This window comes from Panicum virgatum, chromosome 3K, assembly GCF_016808335.1.
Source record: "Panicum virgatum strain AP13 chromosome 3K, P.virgatum_v5, whole genome shotgun sequence".
Taxonomy (NCBI): domain Eukaryota; kingdom Viridiplantae; phylum Streptophyta; class Magnoliopsida; order Poales; family Poaceae; genus Panicum; species Panicum virgatum.
Genome location: NC_053138.1, coordinates 29,785,797 through 29,810,760, shown reverse-complemented (window position 1 = coordinate 29,810,760; position 24,964 = coordinate 29,785,797). Strand labels below are relative to the sequence as shown.

Sequence of the window (24,964 nt, the reverse complement as noted above, 5' to 3'; positions counted from 1 at the left end):
CAAGTCAGCAATCCTCTTTAGTACCGGGCGGCTGACCAATACTGTTTGGTCCATACTAAATGTCATGCCATTTAGTACCGATCGAAATGCTCGATACTAAAGGGCCATTTATGTACCAAATATCGATCGGTACTAAACGGTTTTGTGCCAAAAAATAAATGACAAAATTGAGGAAACAACAAGGAGAACCCCCCCCCCCCCGCCCCCACCACACACACACATCATAAGTCATGCGTAGTACACTTGTGCGGTCCCTAGAATTTGAACTCACGATCTAAAGTCTCGCACGACTCTTTCTTACCATCTCACCTACACAACACATGTGATGGAGGTAAATATGCTTTTCTTTTTTGAAGTAACCCGTGGAGGACCATTTAGTACTGGACCAAAACACCGACCGGTACTAAATGGTCATTGACCGATACCAAATAGCCACGCCATTTTAGAACCGAGCCAAAACATCAACCGGTACTAAAAGACACTACTAGAAAATGGGCCATGGGCATCGGTTGAAAAGGGTCTTAGGGACCGGTTTTTCAACTGGTACTCCGAAACCGAGACTAAAGGTCTCAATCTGCGTGAAATAATCGGTACTGAAGCCCTACTTTTAGTACCATGTGATGTTTTCATTCAGTATCAAAGCATTTTTGATAAAAAAAATTAGATCTAGAAAGAGGCATGAACACGCGCATGTCTCAAGTCACAAGTCACGTGATTTTTTCACGAGAAATACGTGCGCATGTCCAGAAACTAGGGACATCTTGCATCGTGCGTACCTCCTTTACCATCTCACCTACAACGCACTTGTGATGGGAAGAGAGATATTCTCTTTTAAAGTAACCCCTAGATGACCCTTCAGTACGGAGTGGTAACACCACCCGGTACCAAAGACTAGACATTGGTACTGCATGGCGTTACAACCCAGTACTAATGTGGGTAGAACCTTTAGTACCGGATGTTAACACCACCCGGTATCAATGTCTAGCCTAAAGGTCCCTGGACCTTTCCATCCAAAAGTACCTTAGTACCGGATCATCTTCCGTATGGTACTTTTGAGGTGAACCTATGGCATATTTTCTAGTAGTGATGTGTTTAATACCGGTCAATATTTTGCCCCGATACTAATGGCTCAATAGGCATTCAAATTTGGACCCGGTAATAAAATGGCTCCGTGCCAGCTTTAGTACCGGATCAAATTATGATCGGTACTAACATGCAGCGACGAAAGGTGTATTTTTTTCTTGTAGCGTCCTCCAAACAGAAGTTCTAATAGGGTGGGCTAAACTTTAGCCAAGACTCAGAAACTTTAGCATGTGTATGGGTTGTATATGTGTAAAATTTAGCACTCAACTTTAGCTCCTCCAAACAGAGCCTAAGTACAAGGGTCTATTTGAAGGAGCTAAAGTTGAGTGCTAAGCATTAGCATATATTAGTGCTCATGCACATGCTAAAGTTTTTGAGTTTTGACTAAAGTTTAGTCCACCTCATTAGCACATCTGTTTGGATGAGCTAGTACTAAAATTTAGCACACCCATTAACACTCGATCCAGGATCTAAATTATACGAGGCGCAAGGTGAAGAAGAAGAAGAAGTCACTGTTCCTAACTGCTTCCTCGATCAGTTGTCATCCGACAATATAATTAATCCAAGGCTCCTCAACTTTGGAGCTGATTTGGACCCAAAAACATATTCTATCGAAATCAATTGACCGTTCACATATCGGTGTCAACGATACACCACCTGATCTGACTCGACTCACCGAGAAAATGCCCTGGACGATGTAGTACAGTAACTAACAACCGGGCGTCCGATCGTCCCTTTCACAGCCGTTGAGATGGCAATGATGCACCAGACAAAGCGCTAGCAAAGCCGCAAGAAAACCCCAAACCGAGCTTTCTCACAGACAGTGTGATGGGTCGATAATCGGCCATTAGCCTGTCGATTTCCATAACCGCCGGGATCGTAATTGCGCAGAGGGATAGTATTTAGTGGTGGTGTGAGCCTCAAGCTATATATATACATATACATATATACACTAACCTCCATTCACAAATATTTGGCAACTTTGACTTTTACTATTATTACTTTGACCACTAATTATTTAAAAAATATCTTGTTAACTAGAACACTTAGAGTATCATTGTATTTAGTGTCAAGAATACTTTAAGTATGATGCATGTTTGAAATGGCATAACAATAAATTTATGAGAAAAGTGAAAGTCAAACTTTGAACAGTAAAGTCAAAGTTATCAATTATTTGTGAACGGAGGTTAGTATATCTTTTCCTTTCCAAAGTCAAGAACACAAAGTACTTTAATTCGATCAGCTGTTACCTTCTGTGCTGCTGCAGGCAAACAACTGAACAAGCACCAAAACGTTTTGTCCATCAGCTAGCAGTTCATATATGTACAGCGCCTTTGAGCTAGCTAGTGTGTGTTTGATTAGGTGAGCCTGGAACGTCAGAGGCTAGCGGCAGTACTAGCAGCAGTAGTCCACTACCGGCTCCGGTAGGAAAGAACCATTTAAAATGCATCCTGTCAAGATCATCTGGTAGCCCGGCCCGAATTAAAGTTCGTCCATGTCTTCAAGTGGATTACGAACCTGTATGCTGGTCAGTGTATTAGCTAGCTAGCTAGCTAGCGCATATATACCAGTTCCATCTTTGTCCACACGAATCGTATCGATAGTACAAGCAGATCCATCAAGTGGTCTCGCTCATAGCGGATACGTATATCAAGGCTTTTTTAGGCTTTTGCCGACTTCTTGCATATATTATTTTTAAGTTTTTCTACTGTTCTTGGAAACTAAATGTTCGATATAATATTTTTTTGTTTTAAATTGTAGGTTGTTTTGGCAAATCTAGATACTGTGTCTGAAACGTACGGAGAGAGTAGAAGAATTGATTATAGCATGCTTTCTCGAACAAACAAACAAAAAAGGAATTATACTAGCATGAATCCGGCACAACCTGGGCGACAGGGTTTGGACACGCAGGAGATTGAGGCTGTGGGAGAAGTACATATCCACAAAACGGATGGATGACGCGGCGTCGAGTGGGAGGATCGGAGAGCCTTGTATCGCCGCTCCGAATGGACGGGATCGTCTGCTTCCTCCAACAGAGCGGCGCTTTCCGGCGCGCGTCGCCGTCCCGTCCCGTCTGGCTCCGGCCGCTTTCGCGCGGCGCGCGGCGGTGGCCGCACTGACCGGGTCACGTCGTCGATGCAAACGCCCGGCCGGTGGTGCCACGCGTCTGGCCGCCACGTACGCCGGCGCCGCGCTGGACCCCACGTCATTAATTCATTACCGGAGCCGCCCCATGCACATGCAAACGTCCAGTAACAGTAATTGTGGAACGGTGAGACCTCTCTGAATGAAGTAGCAGCCGTACACGAAAGGTAGTGACATACTCAAATACCAATAATCAAACCGTATATTTATTTTTTATACGGTGCGTAATGTACACATGTTACAATTGGTGTACTTATACATCTGCGTCTTATCCACCCACAACCTCTATATATACTATACTAGTACCTATATACGAAGGGAGATCAATTTGACGATGTATGTATACCGTAGGTTATCTATGGTATACATACGTCTCCACATACGTATATCATATACATACGTATAGAAATATAATACTCACTCACGGCGTACTACGCATCTGGAAGCACCGTACGTACCAATTTGACGCTAGCTCCCAGCGGTCGCAAAGCAGCGATGCAAGCCCCAGAGGTATACAATAATAATTAATTAATCTACATGTACGTATACGTATCGGCGGGCGGCGTATACGTACTAGCTCACCTACAGTACGGCCATCCTCGCTCATCAGAAGCTGATGGGGTAGACGTGCTGCATGTTTGGGTAGAAGAGCCCCCAGTTCTGCTCCACCCCGCTCTCCTTCTGGTTCTCGTTGAACATGGAGAAGAGGTAGGTCTCGATGCCGCCCGGGTGCCGCGGCGTCCCCTGCCGGACGTGGTTGATCAGGTACTGGTTGTACACCCTCGCGTTCGCCGGCGTCGCCGCCTGCCCGCCGCCCGACGGCCACCCGCTCTCCGACACCACCAGCGGCACGCCGGCGCCGCCGTGCCGCCCCATCGCCACGTAGAAGGCGTCCACCGTCGTGTCGAACAGGTTCTGGTACCCGTACGCGCCGTCCTGCACCACCGTCCCCGGCGCCGTGAAGAGAGCGTAGCTCATGTCCATGGCGCTCGGGTTGTAGGCCCACGCCAGGTACGGGTAGATGTTGGCCATCAGCGGCGACCCCGTGCGGGCCAGGAAGCCGAGCACGGGGCCCATGAACCCCTGCGCCTCGCCGGTGAACTCCGCGGCGGACGGCGGGCTGTACACGCCGAGGATGGCCTGCGACACCGACGTGGTAACCTTGATGTGGCCCAGCCCGGCGGCGGCCAGCACCGCGTGCACGTTCTCCATGGCGGGGGCCAGGCTCTGCGCCGCGCCGCCGGCGACCTCGTTGCCCACGCAGACGTAGCGGAAGGACACGGACGGGTAGGCCTGGATGTTGTTGCGGACCCAGGAGGCGGCCGCGGCGGGGCTGGCGGCGAGGTTGGAGAGCACGTCGTTGGGGGCGCCCACGGCGACGCTGATGCCCGTGCCGCCCACGGCCTGGAGCGCGCCCTGGTCCGGCGCGTACAGCCGCATCGCCGAGATGCCGTTGGACTTGTACATGCCGATCACCGTGCTCGCCGGCGGCAGGTTGTTGCCGCTCATGCCGTAGCACACACCGATGGACTCGGCACCTGCGCGTATGGTAAATTCCTTAATTAATATGAATTTACTACGATGAAATAAAAATACCAAGATTTATATATGAACTTATGATGAAATAAAAAATACCAAGAAATAAATAAATATAAAAGAAGTGGGAAGAAAGTGTGCACACATAAAACAACAAGGGATCGGCGGTCGACTCATCATGCGTAGAAACACACAACACAACTGCATCCTTTTGACCTGACGTTGGGGAATCCACACAATTTTTCTATCCCCAGAAAGCGACATTTAACTGAAAATTTGTATGCATGCAATGCATGGACGTTGCTGCTCACGCATCTCCTAAACCTTGCTTCCTGCTCTCTCTCTCTCTCTCTCTCTCTCTCTCTCTCTCTCTCTCTCCGGAGGACTCTTTGGTGATGTTACGTGAAACTGAAACCAATTGTTTTTTTTTTGTTTACAGCAGCGAGTCTCACTCAGTTAATTGGTGCCAAATTAATAAACTAATTAATTCACGCGGACACCCTGCCGATGAAATGGAATATAATATATATTTTGGAGGCCAGCAGCTTGTCCGGGTTGTCGCTGCGTGCAAGAAAGTGAGTGGCTTTATATTAGCTCGTGACCAGACCTTAAACAACGGGATAAACTTTGACCTGTCGAGTGGAACTTTTAAGCTAGGCAGCCCGGCCACTAATATAATAACCCGGCCCGGCCCCTTTCTTCCTCGGTTCACATCCTAAACTTTGGCTTAGCTTGGCGGATAACTTTGCTGAAAATATGCTGGGAAGCAGGTGAAGTTATTCTAGTTTATCCTTTTGAAAAATGGTAAAAGATATTTAACAGGCGCGCAAGTACACGCCCACCAGTCAACTTAGGAAATGGACTAGCTAGGAATATGTTCAAGGGGTAGAGAGAGAGAGAGAGAGAGAGAGAGAGAGAGAGAGAGAGAGAGAGAGAGAGAGAGAGAGAGAGAGAGAGAGATGCATGCCGTGCCGGATGTGGGGATAAAACTCTTGGTCCAACGTCCGCACCACAACCGTTGGATAGTCCACGTACGATCGATGTGGATCGCCAAAGCCGTTAGCTAGCTTTGCCGTGCATCCATCAGGCCCAACGGCCTTGCTCCATCTCTTTATTTCTCTCACACACACATACATGCGTGTGCTACAGGCTAATTACCTGCCTATCTAACTAATTAATCGCCATGACACATATATATATATATATGTATATATAGATATATGTAAACACACACGTACGTATACATATATATTCCCTTTCAGCGATTCGGTAGAGCTCCTGCCTCTTTCGCGAGAAAAGATTGATGTGGTCTGCTCTAGTACTGCAGCGCTGACAATGCATCCTGACCCGGACCGAGAGACCACTCACTCAGACAGCTCCATGCAAGCGCAGCCGAGCAACCTTATGATTTGCATACTTGTTAAATCTTGTATTAATTCTATCTACTAATAATCTCCCAGGTGATGAGAGAGTTGGTTACGATGGATAGCCAAGCAAGACCAGCAGCATTAACTCGATCATCCTGCACCACCAGCCGCTACCTAGCTAATCAGCAAGCTTGAAGAATGGAGCAGCTAGCTGCCGTACCCACGGCGGGCAGCTCCCACGCTTGGAGAGGAGTAGCCCCGGCCAGCCGGCCGGTGCGGCATCATGCGTCGCCGCCGTTGACAAAGCGTCAAGTGAGGCGACGACGGCCGGCGAACCGCCGGTGGAGTGGTGGAGAACGACGCGACGGGTATTGTTGCTTTGGTTGATTGCGCTCCTGCGCAGAGTGGTTGCACCGAATTCTCGTCGAATCATCGGCGAGCTACAGAGGAATTGGAGGAGTGGTAGGACTAGCTCGCTCCAACAAAAGGCTGGTGCTCATGCATGCATGGCGAGCTATCTAGGATGTGCTAAAGCAAGCTACTAGTACTAGCTATAGGTTAATTTGCATGCGTGCGAGACACCGGTCGAGAGAAGGATAGAAAGACAGAGACTGGTCTGGTCGGGTTAATAATCCTGTTGATGATCGATCGTTTCAGAGGAAAAAGATCCATGGTGTTTGGAGGCAAATAGTTAGCGAGCTAACTAAAGTGACGCGCGTGGTCACCGAACAAAGGCAGACTTCATTTGCAAGCTTGTTGCATGCAGACATGGCCCGGCAGGCACAGTAACTTTACTAGCCATACTAGCCCCCATATATTTCTCCATCAGCTTTTGCGGTTTAGATACTAGCAGCTAGCCGGCCAGAAACATCCTTTTCAAGGTGATTTTGATTAAGATATTGATTCCCAGAAGAAGCATCTACGCTTAAGATATTGCTTTTTGTCAATTTGTCTGTAGAAAAAAAATTACTGCTAAGGTAAACATCCACCCGTGCTGTAAAAAAAATATTTTGTTACCATATACAGATTCAGTTTTGAAGTCCGCATACAAACACACAAGAAAACAAGTTTTGCAAGCAAAGAAAAAATATCGTTAAAAATTTGACGGTCAAAATCTGGTTACTTGATTTTCTTTAAGAAAGTGGCTGATGCAAAGGAAAAAAAAAGTTTTCCAAACTACTGTTCCATTGCTGCACGAGTGATCAATGGAGAGTGAAATAGACCCTGTTTACCCTGTGACCTATACATCTAGACAGAATAAACGCCGGAAGAAAGCGACGGGCACCAAAACGACGGGCGGTCTTGACGGCTAAAGGAAATTGGCCTACATCCTTGCATGACGTTGTTGATGAGAGAGAGATGTGTGACTGTGTGCACTTCTCTCTCCTATATACGTAACCAAACTATTAAGCAAACCTGAATTAACTTAATTATCACTATTTGCAGCTTCCTCTCTGAAGACGAAGGGACTCTCTCTACCTCCTATGCCAAGCATAAACAAAAACATGCCCCTACCTAATAATCAAACTTTTTTCCAACATGCATGCAAACAAGAGAGAGAGAGAGAGAGAGAGAGAGAGAGAGAGAGAGAGAGAGAGAGAGAGAGAGAGAGAGAGAGAGAGAGAGGTAATCACTTTGTAGGATGGATGCAAAGACCCCGAGGAGCAATGCGATGGCGAACATGGAGGCTACACCTTGCCTTGCCATTCTCTCTCTATCTCTCAATCTCAACCTCTGTCAGCGCTGCGGGCACAGCGCACGGGGGGTGGCTCCTGTTCCTCCGGATATGCGCGCGCACGGCCGCCGCCTACGTGTCGCCTCCATCCGGATGATCCAACCAAATTGGAGTCCCTGTCGGATCTTGAATAATAAATCGGGCACATGCACTGTGGCGCGCCATGCATTTTAATTTTCTTCCCTGCAGGTTTTCGATTGGCTCTCAGGCGCCCTCCTCCCTCTGATGTGGAAATGTGCGTGGCCTGAACCTTTTTTTTATTTCTTTGACGAATACAAGAGAATGTATGTATGCTACTCCAATATGATTCGATCTCCTGCGTGTTCTAGAAAAAAATATTGTAGTTCGTACGGGTGCATGTGCTGCTCGGAACGAATCTTGAAAAATGGAGCAAGTTAATTACTCCAACAATTTTGACATTCGAAAAATTAACTTTCTTTTTTTCCAAAAAAAAAGAAGGAACACTGGTGCGTAGTACCTCACTCTGGATTTCAATCTAATAATAATAAGAGCATTTGTGCGAGCCAGCTCCTGTTGTCGATCTCAAGTAGCTAGGAAAACGTACACTAATTGAAAAGAAAAGAAAAGAAAAGAAAAGAGTTTACGAGGGGTCAGTAGAGCCTAGTATGCTTGAAAGGTCGCCCTTAATAAGTTTATCTTTATCTTGCTTATGTGGACGCGAAGACCTACACCGTGTCCTGTCTCAGTGGATAGCTACGTTCCACAGCGGGCTAGTAGCTAGTGACCGGCAACGACGGCTTTCTGGAATTCTTCCCCTCTCTCTAGCTAGTTTCACATACTCTGGCGGCGGCTCCGTGATGGAAGTGGTTATCTTCTTGCATTCTTAGACTGTGACCGCATTCTTTTCTACAAAATATCAGCAATTTGCTGTTTTCTTTCCATGCCCTTTTGCTTTCTGCCAGTTTATATTTTTATTACCGGGTCATTGTTCCCGGCCGGCCTGCCATTTTCAAATTTCAACGCATCTTCTCCGAACCGATGACGATCTTCCACAGTCTATCTAGCTATTTTCTCCATTGGAAAGAGCGTTATTGTGGAGGTCCTGAAACATATAAGGCACGCATGTTACTACTGAAGATCCATTCATGATGCAGCTAGGCAAGGCTCTCTCTTAACTGCACAAACTGAATTTCATTTGTTTCAAAAAGAAAAAGGTATGAAAAGCGTAGGGGCTTTTTCTTCTTAGAGCCACGAAAATATACAAGGCCCCCAGTACACATTGCTCTTCTTTTGTATTAGAAAAATACAAGAGGCTCAAAAAAAAAGAACCCACAATTATATATTGGATGTGAAGAAAAAAAGGCAAAATGAGCAGAAAGGAATCGAGTGGTGGAGGATATAATTTAAATTAAAAGAATGTCACAATAAGCTAGCTAGGTGAGGGCCGGTTACTTGATTACATCCCGGGCCCACCACTGTTACCTGATAAGTGCAGCAGTCATGCTCCAATAGCTAAGCTCGATGGACTGGCCAAGTATTAGTCGGATCAACGGATTTTTCGTCTGACGAAGCAGCAGGATGGACGGCGGCTAACTAAATCAGGGGTGGACAGATCATGCATATGGCGGCGAGTTAATGTCAACTAGGAGATCGATGGGATTGATGAGGCTGGCCGGCCGGGTGAGCTTCCGTGTTTCCTCTTCCCAGAACACCACCTTCGTCAGACTTTCAGGCTGCTGATCGATGGACCCAATGCGTTGCAACCACAGAGTTGCAGGAATTCTTCTCGCCATCCCCATCCATCGTTTGATGCTTCCATGTAATGTAAGCTTGGCGCGGATGGCAGCATCGGACCGGATAAGCCACAAAAACAACTTGAAGCCCCTGATCGTTTCGGCGAGATAAGATTTCCACGTCACTTTTACCACGCAGACATGTGCATCGACAACTCTGTTTCGTTGCTGCTACCAACATGGCAGCAAACAACCATTCTCCATGCATGCATCTATATAGTGGGGCACTTGCCTCTGCACACTACCAGTAAAGGCAGATTACAGAGTCGTCTATATGAATGCTTCACATTCCGGCCGGGCAATTAAAATCGTTTCTGTTATGTTTATTGCCTGACGTGGACACACTGTTGAGCGCAGCTGATGATGATGATCAGCATGTCCACTGGCCATCACTCGTCAGAGTTGAACGCCGCAACGGAGATAAGGCTTCCGTGTCACCAATGCCATCGAGCCGTCTGCGTTATGTGTGCAAGCAAAACTATTTTGTACTACTAGAGGGTGAAGGAAGGGACAGCATCCATTAACGACGCATCAGGATCGGATATGACGGGCGTCGAGTCCTCGTTGGCCTGCCTGCCTGAGGACTTGCGGAGGTCGCCCGGCGACTCACGGCGACGGCCGATATGGACACTACTGACGTTTCCTCTCTCTCTCTCTCTCTCTCTCTCTCTCTCTCTCTCTCTCTCTCTCTCTCTCTCTCTCTCTCTCTCAGGACTGTGCGTGTGGATCTCAAAGGACTAGATGGATGGACGATGTGTCCCGCTTATGTGAAAGGGAGGTCCATGGATCGACGACAGGAGCTTGTTGCTAGTTATTTTCCTCCCATGTTCTTGTCATGACCGATGGCGTCGTCATTGGCATGGCGTGCCGCATGTTGCGCCCTCTCGCCAACGATAAGATTCTGAAAAGGATTAGGGCGCAAATGATGAAGCTTTCCCAATACTTACAGAAGCTTCAACCATCAGGAAGAAGAACACACAGCGGGATCAATTACAAACTTAGTTGTAAATAAATTTGTCATTACATATGCGTTTAATTAATTCTGCTGACCCTTAAAACTTCATGATGAATCAATGAGTAAATTTTGATTATTAAAAAGTACATGTACTAAGGTACGCGACGCAGCAACTAACCTTAGACAAATTACACGGATTATATTTTCAAGAGAAAAGAAATTAAATAGGGTGCAGGTAGCAGAGCTGATAGCCAGCTAGCTCGAGTGCTCAACATTAGAGTACAAAAACTTATTAGTCCAACAAACTACGGCATTATTATATTCCACGATACATGCCAAACTCTGAAAGCTTTTGTCTTTTGGAAAGAGAAAAATGTGAAAGGAACAGAGAAGTGGTGGTGGGAGTACTTATGTGGCAGGCGCTTGAGCTTTGTTTTTCAAACATGTAACATCAATTACCTCACGCATGAACTTGCTTACAAGACTCCACTTCCATTGATTAATATGGGTGACGACCAGTAGCAGTAGCAGTAGGTGTAAGTCTTGATCCTTGACGTTGTATCGAGCTAGCCGTATTAAGTCAAATTTCGTGCCACATAAACAAAATAATAATGAACAAAAAATACACCTAAACTGCTGCATTGGGGAGATCAATGATATACTTTTCCAACTCCGTTGAATCACTCGTCAGCTTGGCATGGATGCAATACTTTAAAGTGAGAGCTGAGGGTGCAATTGTTTTTTGCTTATCTTTCCTTCTCTATCTTTCGCCCATGTAAATGACTCTTAACCAAAAAAAAAACGAGACAATATCACCTCCCAAGCAAGCCCTTCTTTTCTCGGCAAATTAATTTTAATCTTATCCTAACAGCAAACTATTTCAGTATTATTGCAAGTTGCTTTACCCACTCATCGTACCACTTCTACCAGTTGCTACTGCCGAAGAAGACTTCAACTTTAGCTTGCCACCTCACTTATTTTCGTCAGCGTGCAGACCCTAGTTCTGGTAGTGCGTCCAATTTGGATGGAAGTAGCTAGTCGGACATAAGGCACAATAATGCATGCAAGGTTTGCATTGAGGCGATATTTACCCCCAGTAGGAACTTTTTCAACTCCGTTGAATCACTCATCATCTGCGTAACATCAGCCTTATGCAAATGCGACACTTTCAAGTCTGAGTTGGTGGTTCATTTAGATTGTTTAACTTACTTCTCTTTTCACCATCTAATAAACAAATCTTAACAAAGAAATGGAAAATATATGATCACCTCTGCAATACTTTAACAAACTCATCGAATCACTCGTCAGCTTTGTATGGATGCAATACTCTAAAGTGAGAGTTGACGGTTCATTTGGTTCTTGTTTACATTTCTCTCTCTTTCTCACCCATATAAGCACTCTTAACAAAAAGGGGAAACCATATCACCTCCTAAATAACTAACTATTATTTCAACCCTGCAGCAAGTTGCATTACCAACTCATCATCTCACTTCTCCTGATGGATCGCCAGTGGTGAAGATTTCAACCTTAGCATGCCTCCCAGTTCATTGTCGTCAAGGCACCAACCCTAGTTCCAGTAGTTAGTACGCCCCTGAACCTTTTAAACTCGTTGACTCACTCGTCAGCCTTATGCAGACGCGATAATTCAAGTCCGAGTTGGTAGAGTTTTTGGTTTGTTTCACTTCTTTCTCTTTCACCGTATAAACAAATCTTCAAGCAGGAATGAAAAACGTATCACCTCTACAATAAACAAAAAAAAATCTAGAGAATTCTAATCATATATCTCAACAAACTTGCTCATCTTGCAAGTCGCTTTACCTATGCATCCATCTCACTCCCCTACATGGCGCTGCCTGATAAGGCTGCCTGCTGCAACCTGTGGAGATGGCCAGATGGGTGCAAGAGGGTCGGATGGGGTGTCACTGGGTGTATTGACTCACTGGTAGGATTGAAGGCGTTGTGAAAAAAAAATGGTCGTAGGTATATAAGATAAAACCATGCATGCCATTGGATCACAATCTAAGGTCAGTCTCAGTGGAAGTTTCATGAGCACAGATACCTAGAAAGAGAACTAGAATCGTGTCAAATGAGTTTTATGGTGATAAAACTCTCCTCACATCTCATGAAACTTTATCCTTCTGTCGGCGTTCCGACCCGGGGGTCCGAATCCCAACTAGTAAATGCTGCGTGTTTCCTCGTCCCAGATGTTGATGCAAGAGGCAACACAGTAACGCACGGGTTTATCCTGGTTCCGGCCACAGGGCCGTACGTCCAGCAAAGGGCTGTGCGAGGGCACTGTATTATCTTGCACCCGGAGTGCTTGTAGTAGGGGATATAAGTGATGCGAGAGAGGGAGGGAAGCTCTCAAGTCCCTGCTAGAAGAGGGGTTGAGCGTGGCGAATAGCGATGTCGGAGCTCGGAGCGAGTACGTGTGCTCTGAGTGCGGTGTAATGCCTAGAGAGCCGACCGACCCCTTTAAGAGATGCCTGCCTCCTCCTTTTATAGACACAAGGAAGGACGGGTACATGCACAGGGGATCACGGAGGTTGTCATTTCTCCCCGAGTTGCGGGGATACAATGGTCGAACACTGTAGGAAGTACACTGTGGGGCATGGCGTCGGGCGTGGCGGTCGTCCTGGATATCGTCCTTGGTCTTGCGGAGATCGCGCCGGCGTCCTGCCAGCCCCAGCAGGCGGCGTGATCATCGCTGTAAGGTGTACTGTCCTCCAGACGTGGCGTGATGGCGTTTTGTGGGCCCTGCAGGTCAGGATCTCGCGTGCACCGATGGTGGCTGGGCACGCTGCGGTCCCGGTCCCCCTGGACGAAGTGCTAGAGTGCACAAAGGAGGTCCGAGGGTTGCGTGGAGGTCCCGGACGGCCGGAGTTGGCAGAATAGTAACGGGAGCAGTGTCGAGCGCGTCTCGTCCCGCGTCGCAGGTCTCACAGTGCTGCCACAGCATCCGGGATGGCGGAGCAGTGACCGGAGTTGGCGGATGGGATTCCGGTCACAGCCACTGTGGGGAATGGCGGCCTGACGCCGTCTGTCCTGAGCACTGTAGAGGAGTGGTTGGCATTCAATGCCTCCGTACGGCGGGCGGTTGAGCGACAAGGCCGTTTGTCCCTTATGCCGAGGGGTGGCCTCGAGCGAGGCGGAGATGAATTACCTACTCGAGGGAGGTTCGCTGCCCTCGAGTGAGGCGGAGATGATTTGCTCGCTCGAGGGTAGATTCGCTACCCTCGAGCGAGGCGGAGATGAGGGGCGCAGTTCGAGGGTCCCGATGGGAGCCCTCGAGCGAAGCGGAGATCGTCCCGCGGGCCCGAGTGGGGTGCGAATGGGCCGCATGTTGGGCTTCTTTTGAGTCATTTCCTTTCTTCCAGATTGGAAGGAGGCCGTGGGCCTTCGTGAGCCCGGTTGCCTGACATGTGTTCGCATTTGTCTGCGTGATCTTAGTACCCTGATTAGGGTCCCCCTAATCACGGTACCCGACACATTCTCTCTCCTTGTCATGTCAGCAAAATTGATGGTATTTAATATCATGAAACCCTCCATGAAATCCCATTGAGACTGGCTTAATAATCGACAAAAAAAATCAAGTGTTCAAATACTTTGCAATACCTGAGTGTGTGTGGCATATATAGGCAGCTAGTGCGCGAAGTTTTTTATTTGAAAATTCATTTCACGGTTCCATTTTGCATGTACTAGCTATAGGCCATCAATCGTTGCTCGGGGGATGGATCCGATGGATATGGACAAGTTTGTGTGTCACGGGCCGGCCGGTGAGCACGCTCGCAATGCAAACTGCTTTCGGCCTACGCATGCACTTTTGTGCGTGTAAGTCAGTGGTACCTTGGCCATTGGCCAGGCCGAGCTCCAAGTGTCGATCAACGGCCGGAGAGCCGGGTGTGATCGTCATTATTAAGCCCCGCGTTTAGTAGGACTCCTGGCGTAATCCAAATACTACAGGTACTACAATCGATGATGGGGTGATGATATCGTTGTGTCCTGATCTAAATATAATCCGCCCGTGTGCTTTGATTACCCCTCACGCTGCCCATGCACACGCATATATATTATATATAATATATATAACATATTTTCTCCGTTTTAAATTGTAGGTCGTTTGACTTTTTTATTCTTAAATTTGACCATTTGTCTCATTCAAAAAATTTGACAATATTTACACAAATTTTTTTTGAATAAAATGAGTGATCAAACATAGGGTCAAAAAAGCCAAACAAACTATAATTTTAAACTGAGGTAGTACTTAACTAAGTATTGAGAAATTAAAGCGCGCGAGAGAAGAGTGCGCGCGCACGCACGCTCGCGCTGGTACCGAAACGATGGAGCCAGGTCCAACCGCCGGCCTGTCCTGTCCCGGGGCTCAAAAATTTAAAGCCGTCGTCGCCCATCTGCGCAGGGCCAAGAAGCAGGTCGGGTCGGTCAGCGTCATGCGCATGACGGGACGGGCGGGTGCTTCTTCGGACACGCCATGTATACATGCCTCCGGCTCCAATCACACGGGTCGTTATGTTACGTACACGTCGTCGATCCCGACGATCGGATGCAGCATCTCAATATTATTGGTTAAATTCAGGCCTTCAGCGGCTGCCCACCAACTTGATCATCGAGATAAAAAATGACACGCAAACTCGTCGTCTTTAGAAAAAAAAAGAGTAGAATATACGGAGCACCACTGGGCAATCGGTATATATATGGTTCCATTTTTTTTGGTTTTTTAAAACTAGAGTCTGAAATAAGAAAGGATATAAAAGATAAAAGAAAGTAAACTTAAATAACTCGAATATTCGGTTAATCGGGTTTTCGGTTTGAAACCAAAGTTCTTAGCAGCATTCCATCTCATCCAGGAAAACTCATTTGTACTGAAACGAAAGATGGTGATATATATAGAAATGATAACATTGAGTTCAGTGACTACGATATTACTAAGTTATTAACAATACATTTTATGACAAATCTATACTATAAAAGTTAAAACAACTGAAACTCTTTCTAACCAAAATTATGCCACTTTTATTACCTCTCAAGGAGGTCCCACTTGCCAGCCCAACAGTTTGACGAAAGGGCGGGGGTGTAGACCACGGAATTGATAGAAGAAAAATATTTTTACCAAAATTCTAATACTTTTTACACCAGCAATTTTCTATACCCACCTCATCTACCCATGTATTACTTTTTTTTGACACACACTTTACTTTCATTTGCACATGCATTAGTAAGAATTGACATTATTGTTTTATGAAAGAAAAAAAAGACATGTATTATTTTTAGAAAGAAAATAAATGACATTGTTGCTTGACAGGCACGTACATCTCTACTACTATAGTAAAATGCTGATTTTTTTTTGGAAAAGGAAGCTTTATTGATCTTAGACAATTACATCAAGATGATACAATTATATAAGATCAATCCCGGCCTCTGCATAACTAAGATGCACACAACCTATGAAAAAGGAACAAAAAAAGAGAGAACGTCATGACCTAAAGATCATGCCGCAGCAAACTACCACAAGCAACTTCCCTTTCATCCGCTTCGCAAACCAAAACAGCTCTTGGACTATGAAGTAGGCTCCCAAGACAACACCTCCAACGAGAAAACGGCACGCGCATGTGCCGACATTGCAGTGACCCAACCAATTAAGGCCAGATCAAAGGTTTTCACTTGAGGGAGTAATTCATCTTAATCCAAACAATGTCTTCAACAAGGTCACTGTCAAGTTCAACCAATTAAGGTCAGACCTAGGAATTTCTTCCCGGAACCGGTGAATTAGTAACAAGTACCACCACGACAAAGTCACACCGTGTTGCTTCCCCCTTCTTACCAGGCCAATGCTTCCATATAGACTAGACCTGGCCCACTTTAAACGGCCACGAGCTCCAAATCCGGCAAACCATCTGAATTCGCAATCTGAGATACCATGCTGCAAAGTAGCCACTGGGTACCCATGCATAATTCACCGGAACAAAGTGCAGATGAAATCCGTCTTCGAGTAAGAGAATCCGCGAATGAAGCTAAGGTGACTCATGTCTCTTGGTCTATATGAAAAACAAAGACGAAATTGAAGATGTCATAAAATTACTATCACTAGCGCTAGCCATCAGAACAGGAAACCATTAACCGTTTACTAGGCACTACTAGACATGAAACACAAAAGTAAACCATGAAGTTTTATCAGTTGGGTTTATGCATGTTTCGGTGTTGGATTTTCCAATCGCACCCTACCCCTACCCTGCTCTGGTGCTCGACGGCAGCGCTGGCAGATACGGCGTTTGCTTGTGCGTGTCCGCCGCGCGCGCTTTCGGCGAGAGACCCGGCCGGCCGGCAGCCGGCACGCCACTCGATCGGGCTGACGTGCCGAGTGCTGACCATGCAAACTCGCCGTGGAAATTAAAGGCCTCAGGAATCAGCAGGCTAGCAGGTTTGGCGCTTGCATCGCTCGCTTGTGGGCGTCGTCTTGCGCGCGGTGGCGCCCGATCCGAGCCCCGAGGCCGCCCCGCCCGGCCAGCCGGCTTGGCGCACGGAAGCGACGCCAGGCGAGGCCGCTGGAAACCGATGCCAAGTTGCCGGCGTCATTCCTTCCATGTCGGACCACCTCGTGCGTGCGAGACGGGACTGCGCACATGCTCTGTTTCATGCGAACCTGCTACCAACCTAGCTAGTGCTTGGATTGGAAAGATAGGAGGCAATGGCGGAAGCAACGAGGCGGCAACAAGCAAGGAAAGTACTACTAGTACGAAGCCGTCAGTCAAAGCGCCCCGCATTCCTTCCCGGTTGAGGCTGACTGCTGCTTTACAGCATGCAGCCAGGCCGTCGATCCATTCCAGGTAAGGTAGGTAGTACCGACCACCAGTTACCAGTGCATTCTTTCCTTTTTTTTGAGGCAATGGACCTCCGATTCTGCGAGGGAAAACGACCGGCAGGCGCGCCAAGGTAAGTGCAGCTGCAGCTGCAGCCTGCAGGTGAGGTCGAGCAGTGTTTCCCGACAGCAGAGTTCAGGAGCAAATTCCACTACTCTTGCAAAGTTGCAATCACGCATTGCACTGGTTGGATTATAGCTGATCCCAGCCAAACGCAAGGCTTCATTCAATAAAGATTTATACAGTACTCACATTGGAACCTTCCATCCATGGCACCCGTATGTATGTAGGTTGTGCTCGATCGCCGGCGGCGGCGAACCAATCGGTGAACCGAACCTGGCCTGGGCTGTCGCAGAGCTGCTGGTTGCTCGTTACTCACCAAATCACTGCCATCGAGAGACGGAGAGGGGCCGGGCGGCTAGCAAGCGTGATAATGTCAACAAGAATAAACAAACTAGTCTGTTTGGATGCGCTAAATTTTAACACGTATTAACACGTGCTAAAGTTTTTAAGTCTTCGCTAAATTTTAGCCCATCAAATTAATACTTCTGTTTAGATAAGCTAGTGTTAAAGTGTAGCACTTTCATTAGTAGTGTGGATTTCTATTGTTGCAACTCGGACTAGCTAATAAGTAGAGTGGCTGAGTGCCAAGCGGCCGGATTTGGGCCTCCAGCATCTCTTCTCTTTGGGCTGCATTAGGGATGAAAATGGATTGGATACGGACGGATATTACTGATATCATATTTGTTTTCATATTTGTGTTCGAATACGGAGTCGGATACGGATAGTATTAATTTTTTGTCGGATAAGATTGTAATGGATATCGACATCATAAAAATATAACTTTTGAGTATTCGGATACGGATCGGTTACGGATAGTGGATACTCGGAATCGGATACAGACGGATAAAAACCCTTCCAGACCGAATCGAATTTGAATATGGTCAGAAAATATCCGTACCATTTACACCCCTAGGCTGCATAGTTGTGCCTTGTCCCAACAAGGAACAGAGCAGAGTGCTCTGTTGACTATTGTTCTGCTATATACGCCAGCCTGATGTTGGCATTCGCTCGGTTATGCGTTTGCTGGCAACAGATGGTCGGGCTGCGGCAAACGAGGGTGTTTGGAAACACTCTGCTCCACCAAATTTGCTCCACTCATTGAAAAGCCACTCTTTTGTTCCTGTTCCCCAGCTACAGTTGTCAGGGGCGAAAAGGAGGCGAAAAGCTCTCCCGGCGGTGATTTCGCCGGCCCCCTCTTTCTCCAGCGGCCAGAGAGGCGCCGGAGAGGGAGGAGGGCCGGGGAATTGACGTGCGGTTGTATATAGGATAGCTAGCTTCGCTACTAGTCCTAGGGTCTCGCCGTCGGTCGTCGCCGGTGGAGCTAGGGTTTGCCAAAGGGGGTGCTCCTCTGCGGCTTTTGTTTCCTAGCGGCGTCGACGAGGCGAAGGCAACGACGACGCAGAGGAATAATTTCTCCTGGCCTCTTCCTCGCCCCGGTGGCAATCTTCTTCGGCGTTAGCGGCAAGATCGGGGGTTTCATAATCGGAGGCTGGTAAGCCTTTGTCTCTAGCTACTAGCCTTCCTCAAGGTTGCAGAGCTGGCTGTTTGGTTTGTGGTTGGTTGGTGGGTGGATCTGCGCACCGTACCGTTTTCATCGCCGACCAGTGAGGTGCGCTGATCCTGGGTCTGGAGAGCATGGGTGCACCCCAGCTGATGCTCCTTCATGGATTTGTTCTATTGTGGCTCAAATCAAAGCCTTGGTGTGATGGTGTTCCCACTTACCTAGGTGGCGCTGTTCTCTCCTGACTCCGGCGGTAGCAATTTTGGCGTGGATGGAGGTGGAAGATGAGTGGTGCGAGGGGCAAGCATAGAAGAGTCCAAGGACCTAGTTGTAATTTCTTCTATTTCTACAGTCTTCTGTGTAAGTTTGGTTGGACAGCTGTCCTCTCTGTGCCTATCTAGAAGGTGCCAGTATTTGTACTCGTGTGTGTATGTTGTTTTATCATGAAACTACAGGTAATTTTCAAAAAAATTGCTCCACTCCATGAAAAAAATACCCAAACACCACTAGATGCTCCACTCCACAAAAAATTGGCTCCACTCCGTCTTTTTTGTGAGCTCCTCAAGAGCTGCTTCACTAATTCTTGGAGCTGGTGGAGTTAGGTAAAATTACCGACAACTGCCACTCATTACACAAACAAGTTTCAATCTTGTTCTATTCTTGGCCAACACACGCACAACTCCTGTCGACGCCTGCACGCCACTGCCCGAGCTCGGGGCCCCTCCCGCCAGTGCTAGCCGAGGCGCCGCTGCCACCGCTGCCCACCGTGGCCCCTCCCGCTGCTGCCGCCCGAAGTATATCAATCTACTTTTACTGTTTCTTCAAACTCTTGGTTTTCCTACTTTTTGTTGTTCTTCCTACGTCTCGATGGTGTTTGAAGACATCTTGAGTGACCTGCCGATCTCAAGACAACGCTAGTCCTTTTGTTGTGGTTTGCTTATTGAAAATTACACAAAATATCACTTGTTTTGTTTTGGCTTGCTTATTAATAAAAGTTCTCCAAGAATAATTTAAATTTGACTATATTTGCACAAATTTTTAAATAGGATGAATGGTCAAATTTAAGGTTAAAAAATGTTAAATGAATTATAATTGGAAACGGAAGGAGTAGGTTGCTTGGACCTTTGAGTTGTACCTAGACCATGGTTAAATAAGTTCGGTTTATGCATGTTTCGGTGTTTGATTTTCGAAGATTTTATTTTTATCGATCGCGCGCGCTGGCAGATAGAGTACGGCGTTTGATTGTGCGTGCCCGCCGCGCGCTTTCGGCAAGAGACCCGGCCGGCACGCTACTCGGGCTGACGTGCCGAGTGGTGACCAAACTCGCCGTGGAAAGGCCTCAGGATTCAGCAGGTTTGGCGCTTGTGAGCGTCCTCTTGCGCGCGTGGTGACGCCCGACGGCCGACGCCACCGCCTAACGGACGCGACGCAGGCGAGGTAGGCAGCAAGCCGCCGGAAACGGGTGCCAAGTTGCCGGCGTGATTCCGGCGTCTCCTTCCTGCTGCTACTTGTCCTTCCTGCCACGCATTTGTTCGCTCTCAAGTTACTTGAAAGCGTGATTTGGGCGTTGGAGCTGCTGCGCTTTGTGCCCAATCAGCAGTAGATAGGCGACCATAAACGTATGCTTTATTTTGCATTGATTTTTTTGAACCCAACGATGATGGCGTGCCCGTTCTGACCGTGTGCGGCGCTGCTCTACAGCAGCCACGAAAATGATGCGGCGGCGGCGGCGGCGACCTTCTGCGGCCTACGGGTGACCCTTGTAGCAACCGTGTCGGACTTGGCTCGTGGCCAAGCCGCCCACTGCACGCGTACACGAAGCACGCACGCTTAATCGGAAACCACCTCGTGCTAAGGGTGGCAAAGATCTTTAAAATTTAGCCTACAGTACATAATTTAAAAATCGGTCTTTTATCTATCATACAATTTTAAGATGAAGTAATATAAAGATTAAATTGTACAAGGAGATAACTGGGAGCTATACGATCCGTTACCACCGCGTTCGAGGCAGGACTGAGGATGAGCCCTAGCACTAGCGCATGCTCTGTTTCTCGCGTACCTGCTACTGACATAGCCAGTGGCCAGTGCTTGGACTGGAAAGCTAGGAGCAGCCAACGGCACAAGCAAAGCAACGAGACGGCAACAAGAAGTCTTCTCTTAACGAAAAACATACTCAAGCACGGTCACGAAGACGGCAACAAACAAAAAAAATACTACTAGCAGTAAGCTGCTGTCAGTCAAAGCGCCACACGCATTCCTTCCCGATTGAGGCCGACTGCTGCTTACAGCATGCAACTTATACTGCTGATTAGAGTAACAACTAATTTATTTCAAAAAGAAACATCTTTATCATGATTAGGCAGTATTACACTGCTGATTAAGCACTGTAAGCAGTATATTAGGCAGTAAGCTAACCAGGTCGTCGATCCAGGTAGGTCCAGTGCTGACCAGTGAGTGAGCGGTGAAATTAAAATTTAAACACCTCGCTGATTGACCTAATCTCCTGAACCCTCCGATCCTGCAAGGTAAGTAAACTGTAAACAACGGTCGATGGCGATGCAGGTTAAACACCCGTGACGGTCGAGCTAGGAAAACGACAGGTCCGTGCGCGAAGCCGCGAAGGCAGTGCAGCATATTGCAGCAGCACGTAAAAGCCAAATTGGGCTGCGCGCATGTTCCACTTCTCCGCTAATGAGCCCAATCAGCCGGTGGCAGGCTCGGGTGGGCCTTTTCCTCTTATGGGCTCCGTGTAAACAGTAAACCGTATTCGAGAGCGCCAGCCCAATCCATCGTATCAGAGCTATGGCCCCGTTCCCATCCCTGCCACCGCCGAACCCGAAGGTTAGGAATCACACATGTGACTGACAGTCAAACCATCACATAAAGTCTAATAACTATTTTTCATTCTGGAATAATTTTTTTATTATTAGAACAATTGAAATTATTTTCGGAAAAAATTTGTTCAGAACAAATTTAACTACATTACATATATATATATACATATATATATATATATATATATATATATATATATATATATATATATTGGTTTGTTGAGACAACTTAGACCAAAATATGAAATATGGAGTGGAAAACTTTACTGTGACAAGTGTGCTGGGGTGACACGATTGACCCCAACAGCGCTCCTACCGAACTCTCCCCACCAACACCGGTCGATGCGGCATCGCCACTAACCTCTTCCACACACGGATGTCAAAAGGAAAAAGCTACCTCGCGCTAGGTCGCGCTCGCGCCGGGTGCGCGACCTGCTACAGCCCACGGAAGGTTATTGGGTTAAGCCTGTATCATATTTGTTTATTTAATTTGAATTGTAAAAAAGATAAAATTTGTTGGTATGATTACCTGGCGATCTGGCCACGCCAGATATGCACGGGTCCGTGCCTTCAATCCTCACCACCTCTCTCGTGTCTCTTCCTTTGCTCCTCTTATATGTCCGTGTTTTTTAATCAAGTTTATTCGTAAAAGTATTTTATCTTGCTCGTACTAGCTTCGTTTTAAATACCGATTGCACTGTTGTGTTCTACATGACGAGACGAACAAAACTAGATCTCAGTTGTATATATTTTGAATATATTTTTACGGGTAGCAACTTATGTGTAAATTTGAGCCTCCATATTATTGAAGAAGTTGCTACGATATTACATATATAAGTTGCTATCCTATAATAGATTCTATTTTTATGGTAACTTTTATTTTACATACTATGCATGTAAGTTGATACTTATATATTGGCAACTTATATATGTATATTGTAACAACTACTTTAATACAATCTCTGTTTCGACAAATCGATTGCACTATTGTGGACAAGACAAATAAAATTAGACCCCACACGTATATTATTTGATGATATTTTGCACTAGTAGCAATTTATATATAAATTTAAATTTGAAGATTACTGAAGAAGGTGCTACAATATACATATTTGAGTTGCTAGTATGTGAATAATGGCAACTTATGTGCATAGCCACGGCCCAATGCCTCCATACAACCCATGTGTGGCCCACATACTCTGACGAGCGGCCCTTTGTTCCATATGATGTTCCACTTCGAAATCCATCTCATATCTGCAAGTGCCTTAATTTGACCCGAACTCACTCCTGTGGCCCGTATTTGTTTTTATGGCAACTTATGTAACAACTTATTTTTTTCTCTATCAATTTTATGTATATTGATATCGACTTACTATCAACTTATGTGTATAAATTGTTTTGTATCAACTTTATGTGTATGAGTGGATGCTAGATTTTGTTTATAGTAATTTTATATCTTAGATGTGTCACAATTTATGTGTATAACATATTATACTTCTGTGGCAAGTTATATAATAATTTATAAATATTTTTACGGCAACTTATAAGTTATATGTGTGACAACTTATGTGTACGAAACTTTTTGTTTTTGTGGCAACTTATGTGTATAACAAATAGCAACTTGCTATTAGTGTAAAACGTCTTCAAAATATATGCAAGTGAGATATAGTTTTGTTCGTCAATTGGTATTCAAAACAAATATCGGATGAAGTAGATAAAATATTTATTCGAATAAGTTGCATGTTAAAAAAAGAATCTAGATGGGAGGAGGAGTTGCGCGGTGTGCCTCGGCAGGACTAGTCACGGGTTATCCGTGTCCATGTCGAAATAGGCGCAAAACGATGTGATCATCGTCTTTGGACTTTGGAGACGGTACGGCAATTAACCACGTTTGGTTAATCGAAATGTCAATCATGATTCCACAAAAAAAGTTTGATGTAACATTTGATATATGAAATGTGAATAATTTGACAAGGACTAATACCATAAAATATTAAAATATAATTATCAATTATAGTAGATAATGCAACACTCACATGTTAATGATAGTCCCGACTGGCCACTCGAGGCCGCCATCGCTGCGGGGGCCTCCCGTTGTGGAAGCCGACGCAGCCATGCATAGAGCCCCGGAGCTCTGATGCTCAGGTTCTAATTTAAGATCGGCACCAGTGTTGACAGCTTAGCTTCTAGCTACAAAGAAGGATTATTGATAATTCTATGCTATTCGATATTTTAAATGTATATAGAATTCTTGGTGGCACTATGATAAACATGTCAAGTCGGAAATGGTCCGATAGAAGCACAAGTGCTTAATATGCTATCTAAAATTTGAATAAAAAATTTAGAAATTTTAATATTTTTAAATAAAAAACTCCAAACTACATAGATCTCGTGGAGAGCTATAATTTTCATATCAAATTCATCTTCATCTGAGCTCATATGAAAAAGATATAATTTTTTAAAGTGAGATCTTGTCGCGCCGGCGGGAGTAGCGTAATAAGACCGTACTATCATGTCGGAAGGATCAACGTGACAAATTTGTTTTTCTTTGAAAAGATGACGTAACAAATTTGACATGTGGAATATGCACCGGTAGACCTCTTCTACACACTTCAATAACAAATTAGAGCAAGCTCAATGTATATGGCAAAAGCACTCCATAAGAAAGGATTGAGCATCAATAGTCTATTACTATTTCTTCTTCCACAATGTGCAACTTATAAGATGAAGCCTATATAAAATAAAGAAATCTCCATACACCCAACCAATATGCAGGAAGAGAGAGAATGAGAGAGTGAGAGAAACTAATATTTTTTATTGTTTATGGGTAGTCCATAAACTTATGAGTAATTTTTACTATGAACTACTCTATGGATAGGTTCCATAATATTTCAACTAGCTGGTGGAGAATATTTTAGTCCTATGGACTACTCTTATGGATACATTGTGGTTGTTTTTATCGTGACAATGCATACACTGCGACAGTCTATTTTATCGCTCATTCAGACATGCGCGACCGATCTGGAAATATTCGTTCGGATGTATTATTTTAAAATAGATTTAAAAATAAAAAATTCTGCACTGCACTGCACTAGTGTGCGTGCAGCCGTGCACGG

The 24,964-nt window shown here is 45.9% G+C and overlaps 1 protein-coding gene across 1 annotated transcript; it reads right to left on the bottom strand.

Annotated features, from left to right (window-relative positions):
• Window positions 1-3,404: 3,404 nt before the first annotated feature.
• Window positions 3,405-7,861, bottom strand: LOC120698889 (lichenase-2-like). Its single transcript, XM_039982656.1, has 2 exons — window positions 7,766-7,861; window positions 3,405-4,766 (listed from the first exon to the last, which is right to left on the bottom strand). The coding sequence occupies exons 1-2, from the start codon at window positions 7,836-7,838 to the stop codon at window positions 3,835-3,837; spliced, it is 1,005 nt and encodes a 334-aa protein (XP_039838590.1). The 5' UTR covers window positions 7,839-7,861; the 3' UTR covers window positions 3,405-3,834.
• Window positions 7,862-24,964: the final 17,103 nt, after the last annotated feature.

Bases quoted from the DNA above. Each gene is read 5' to 3' on its own strand.
- LOC120698889 (XM_039982656.1), bottom strand. From the start codon at position 7,838: ATGGCAAGGCAAGGTGTAGCCTCCATGTTCGCCATCGCATTGCTCCTC. The intron at 4,767-7,765 runs GTGATTACCTCT...CCATACGCGCAG, and splicing joins CTTTGCATCCATCCTACAAA to GTGCCGAGTCCATCGGTGTG.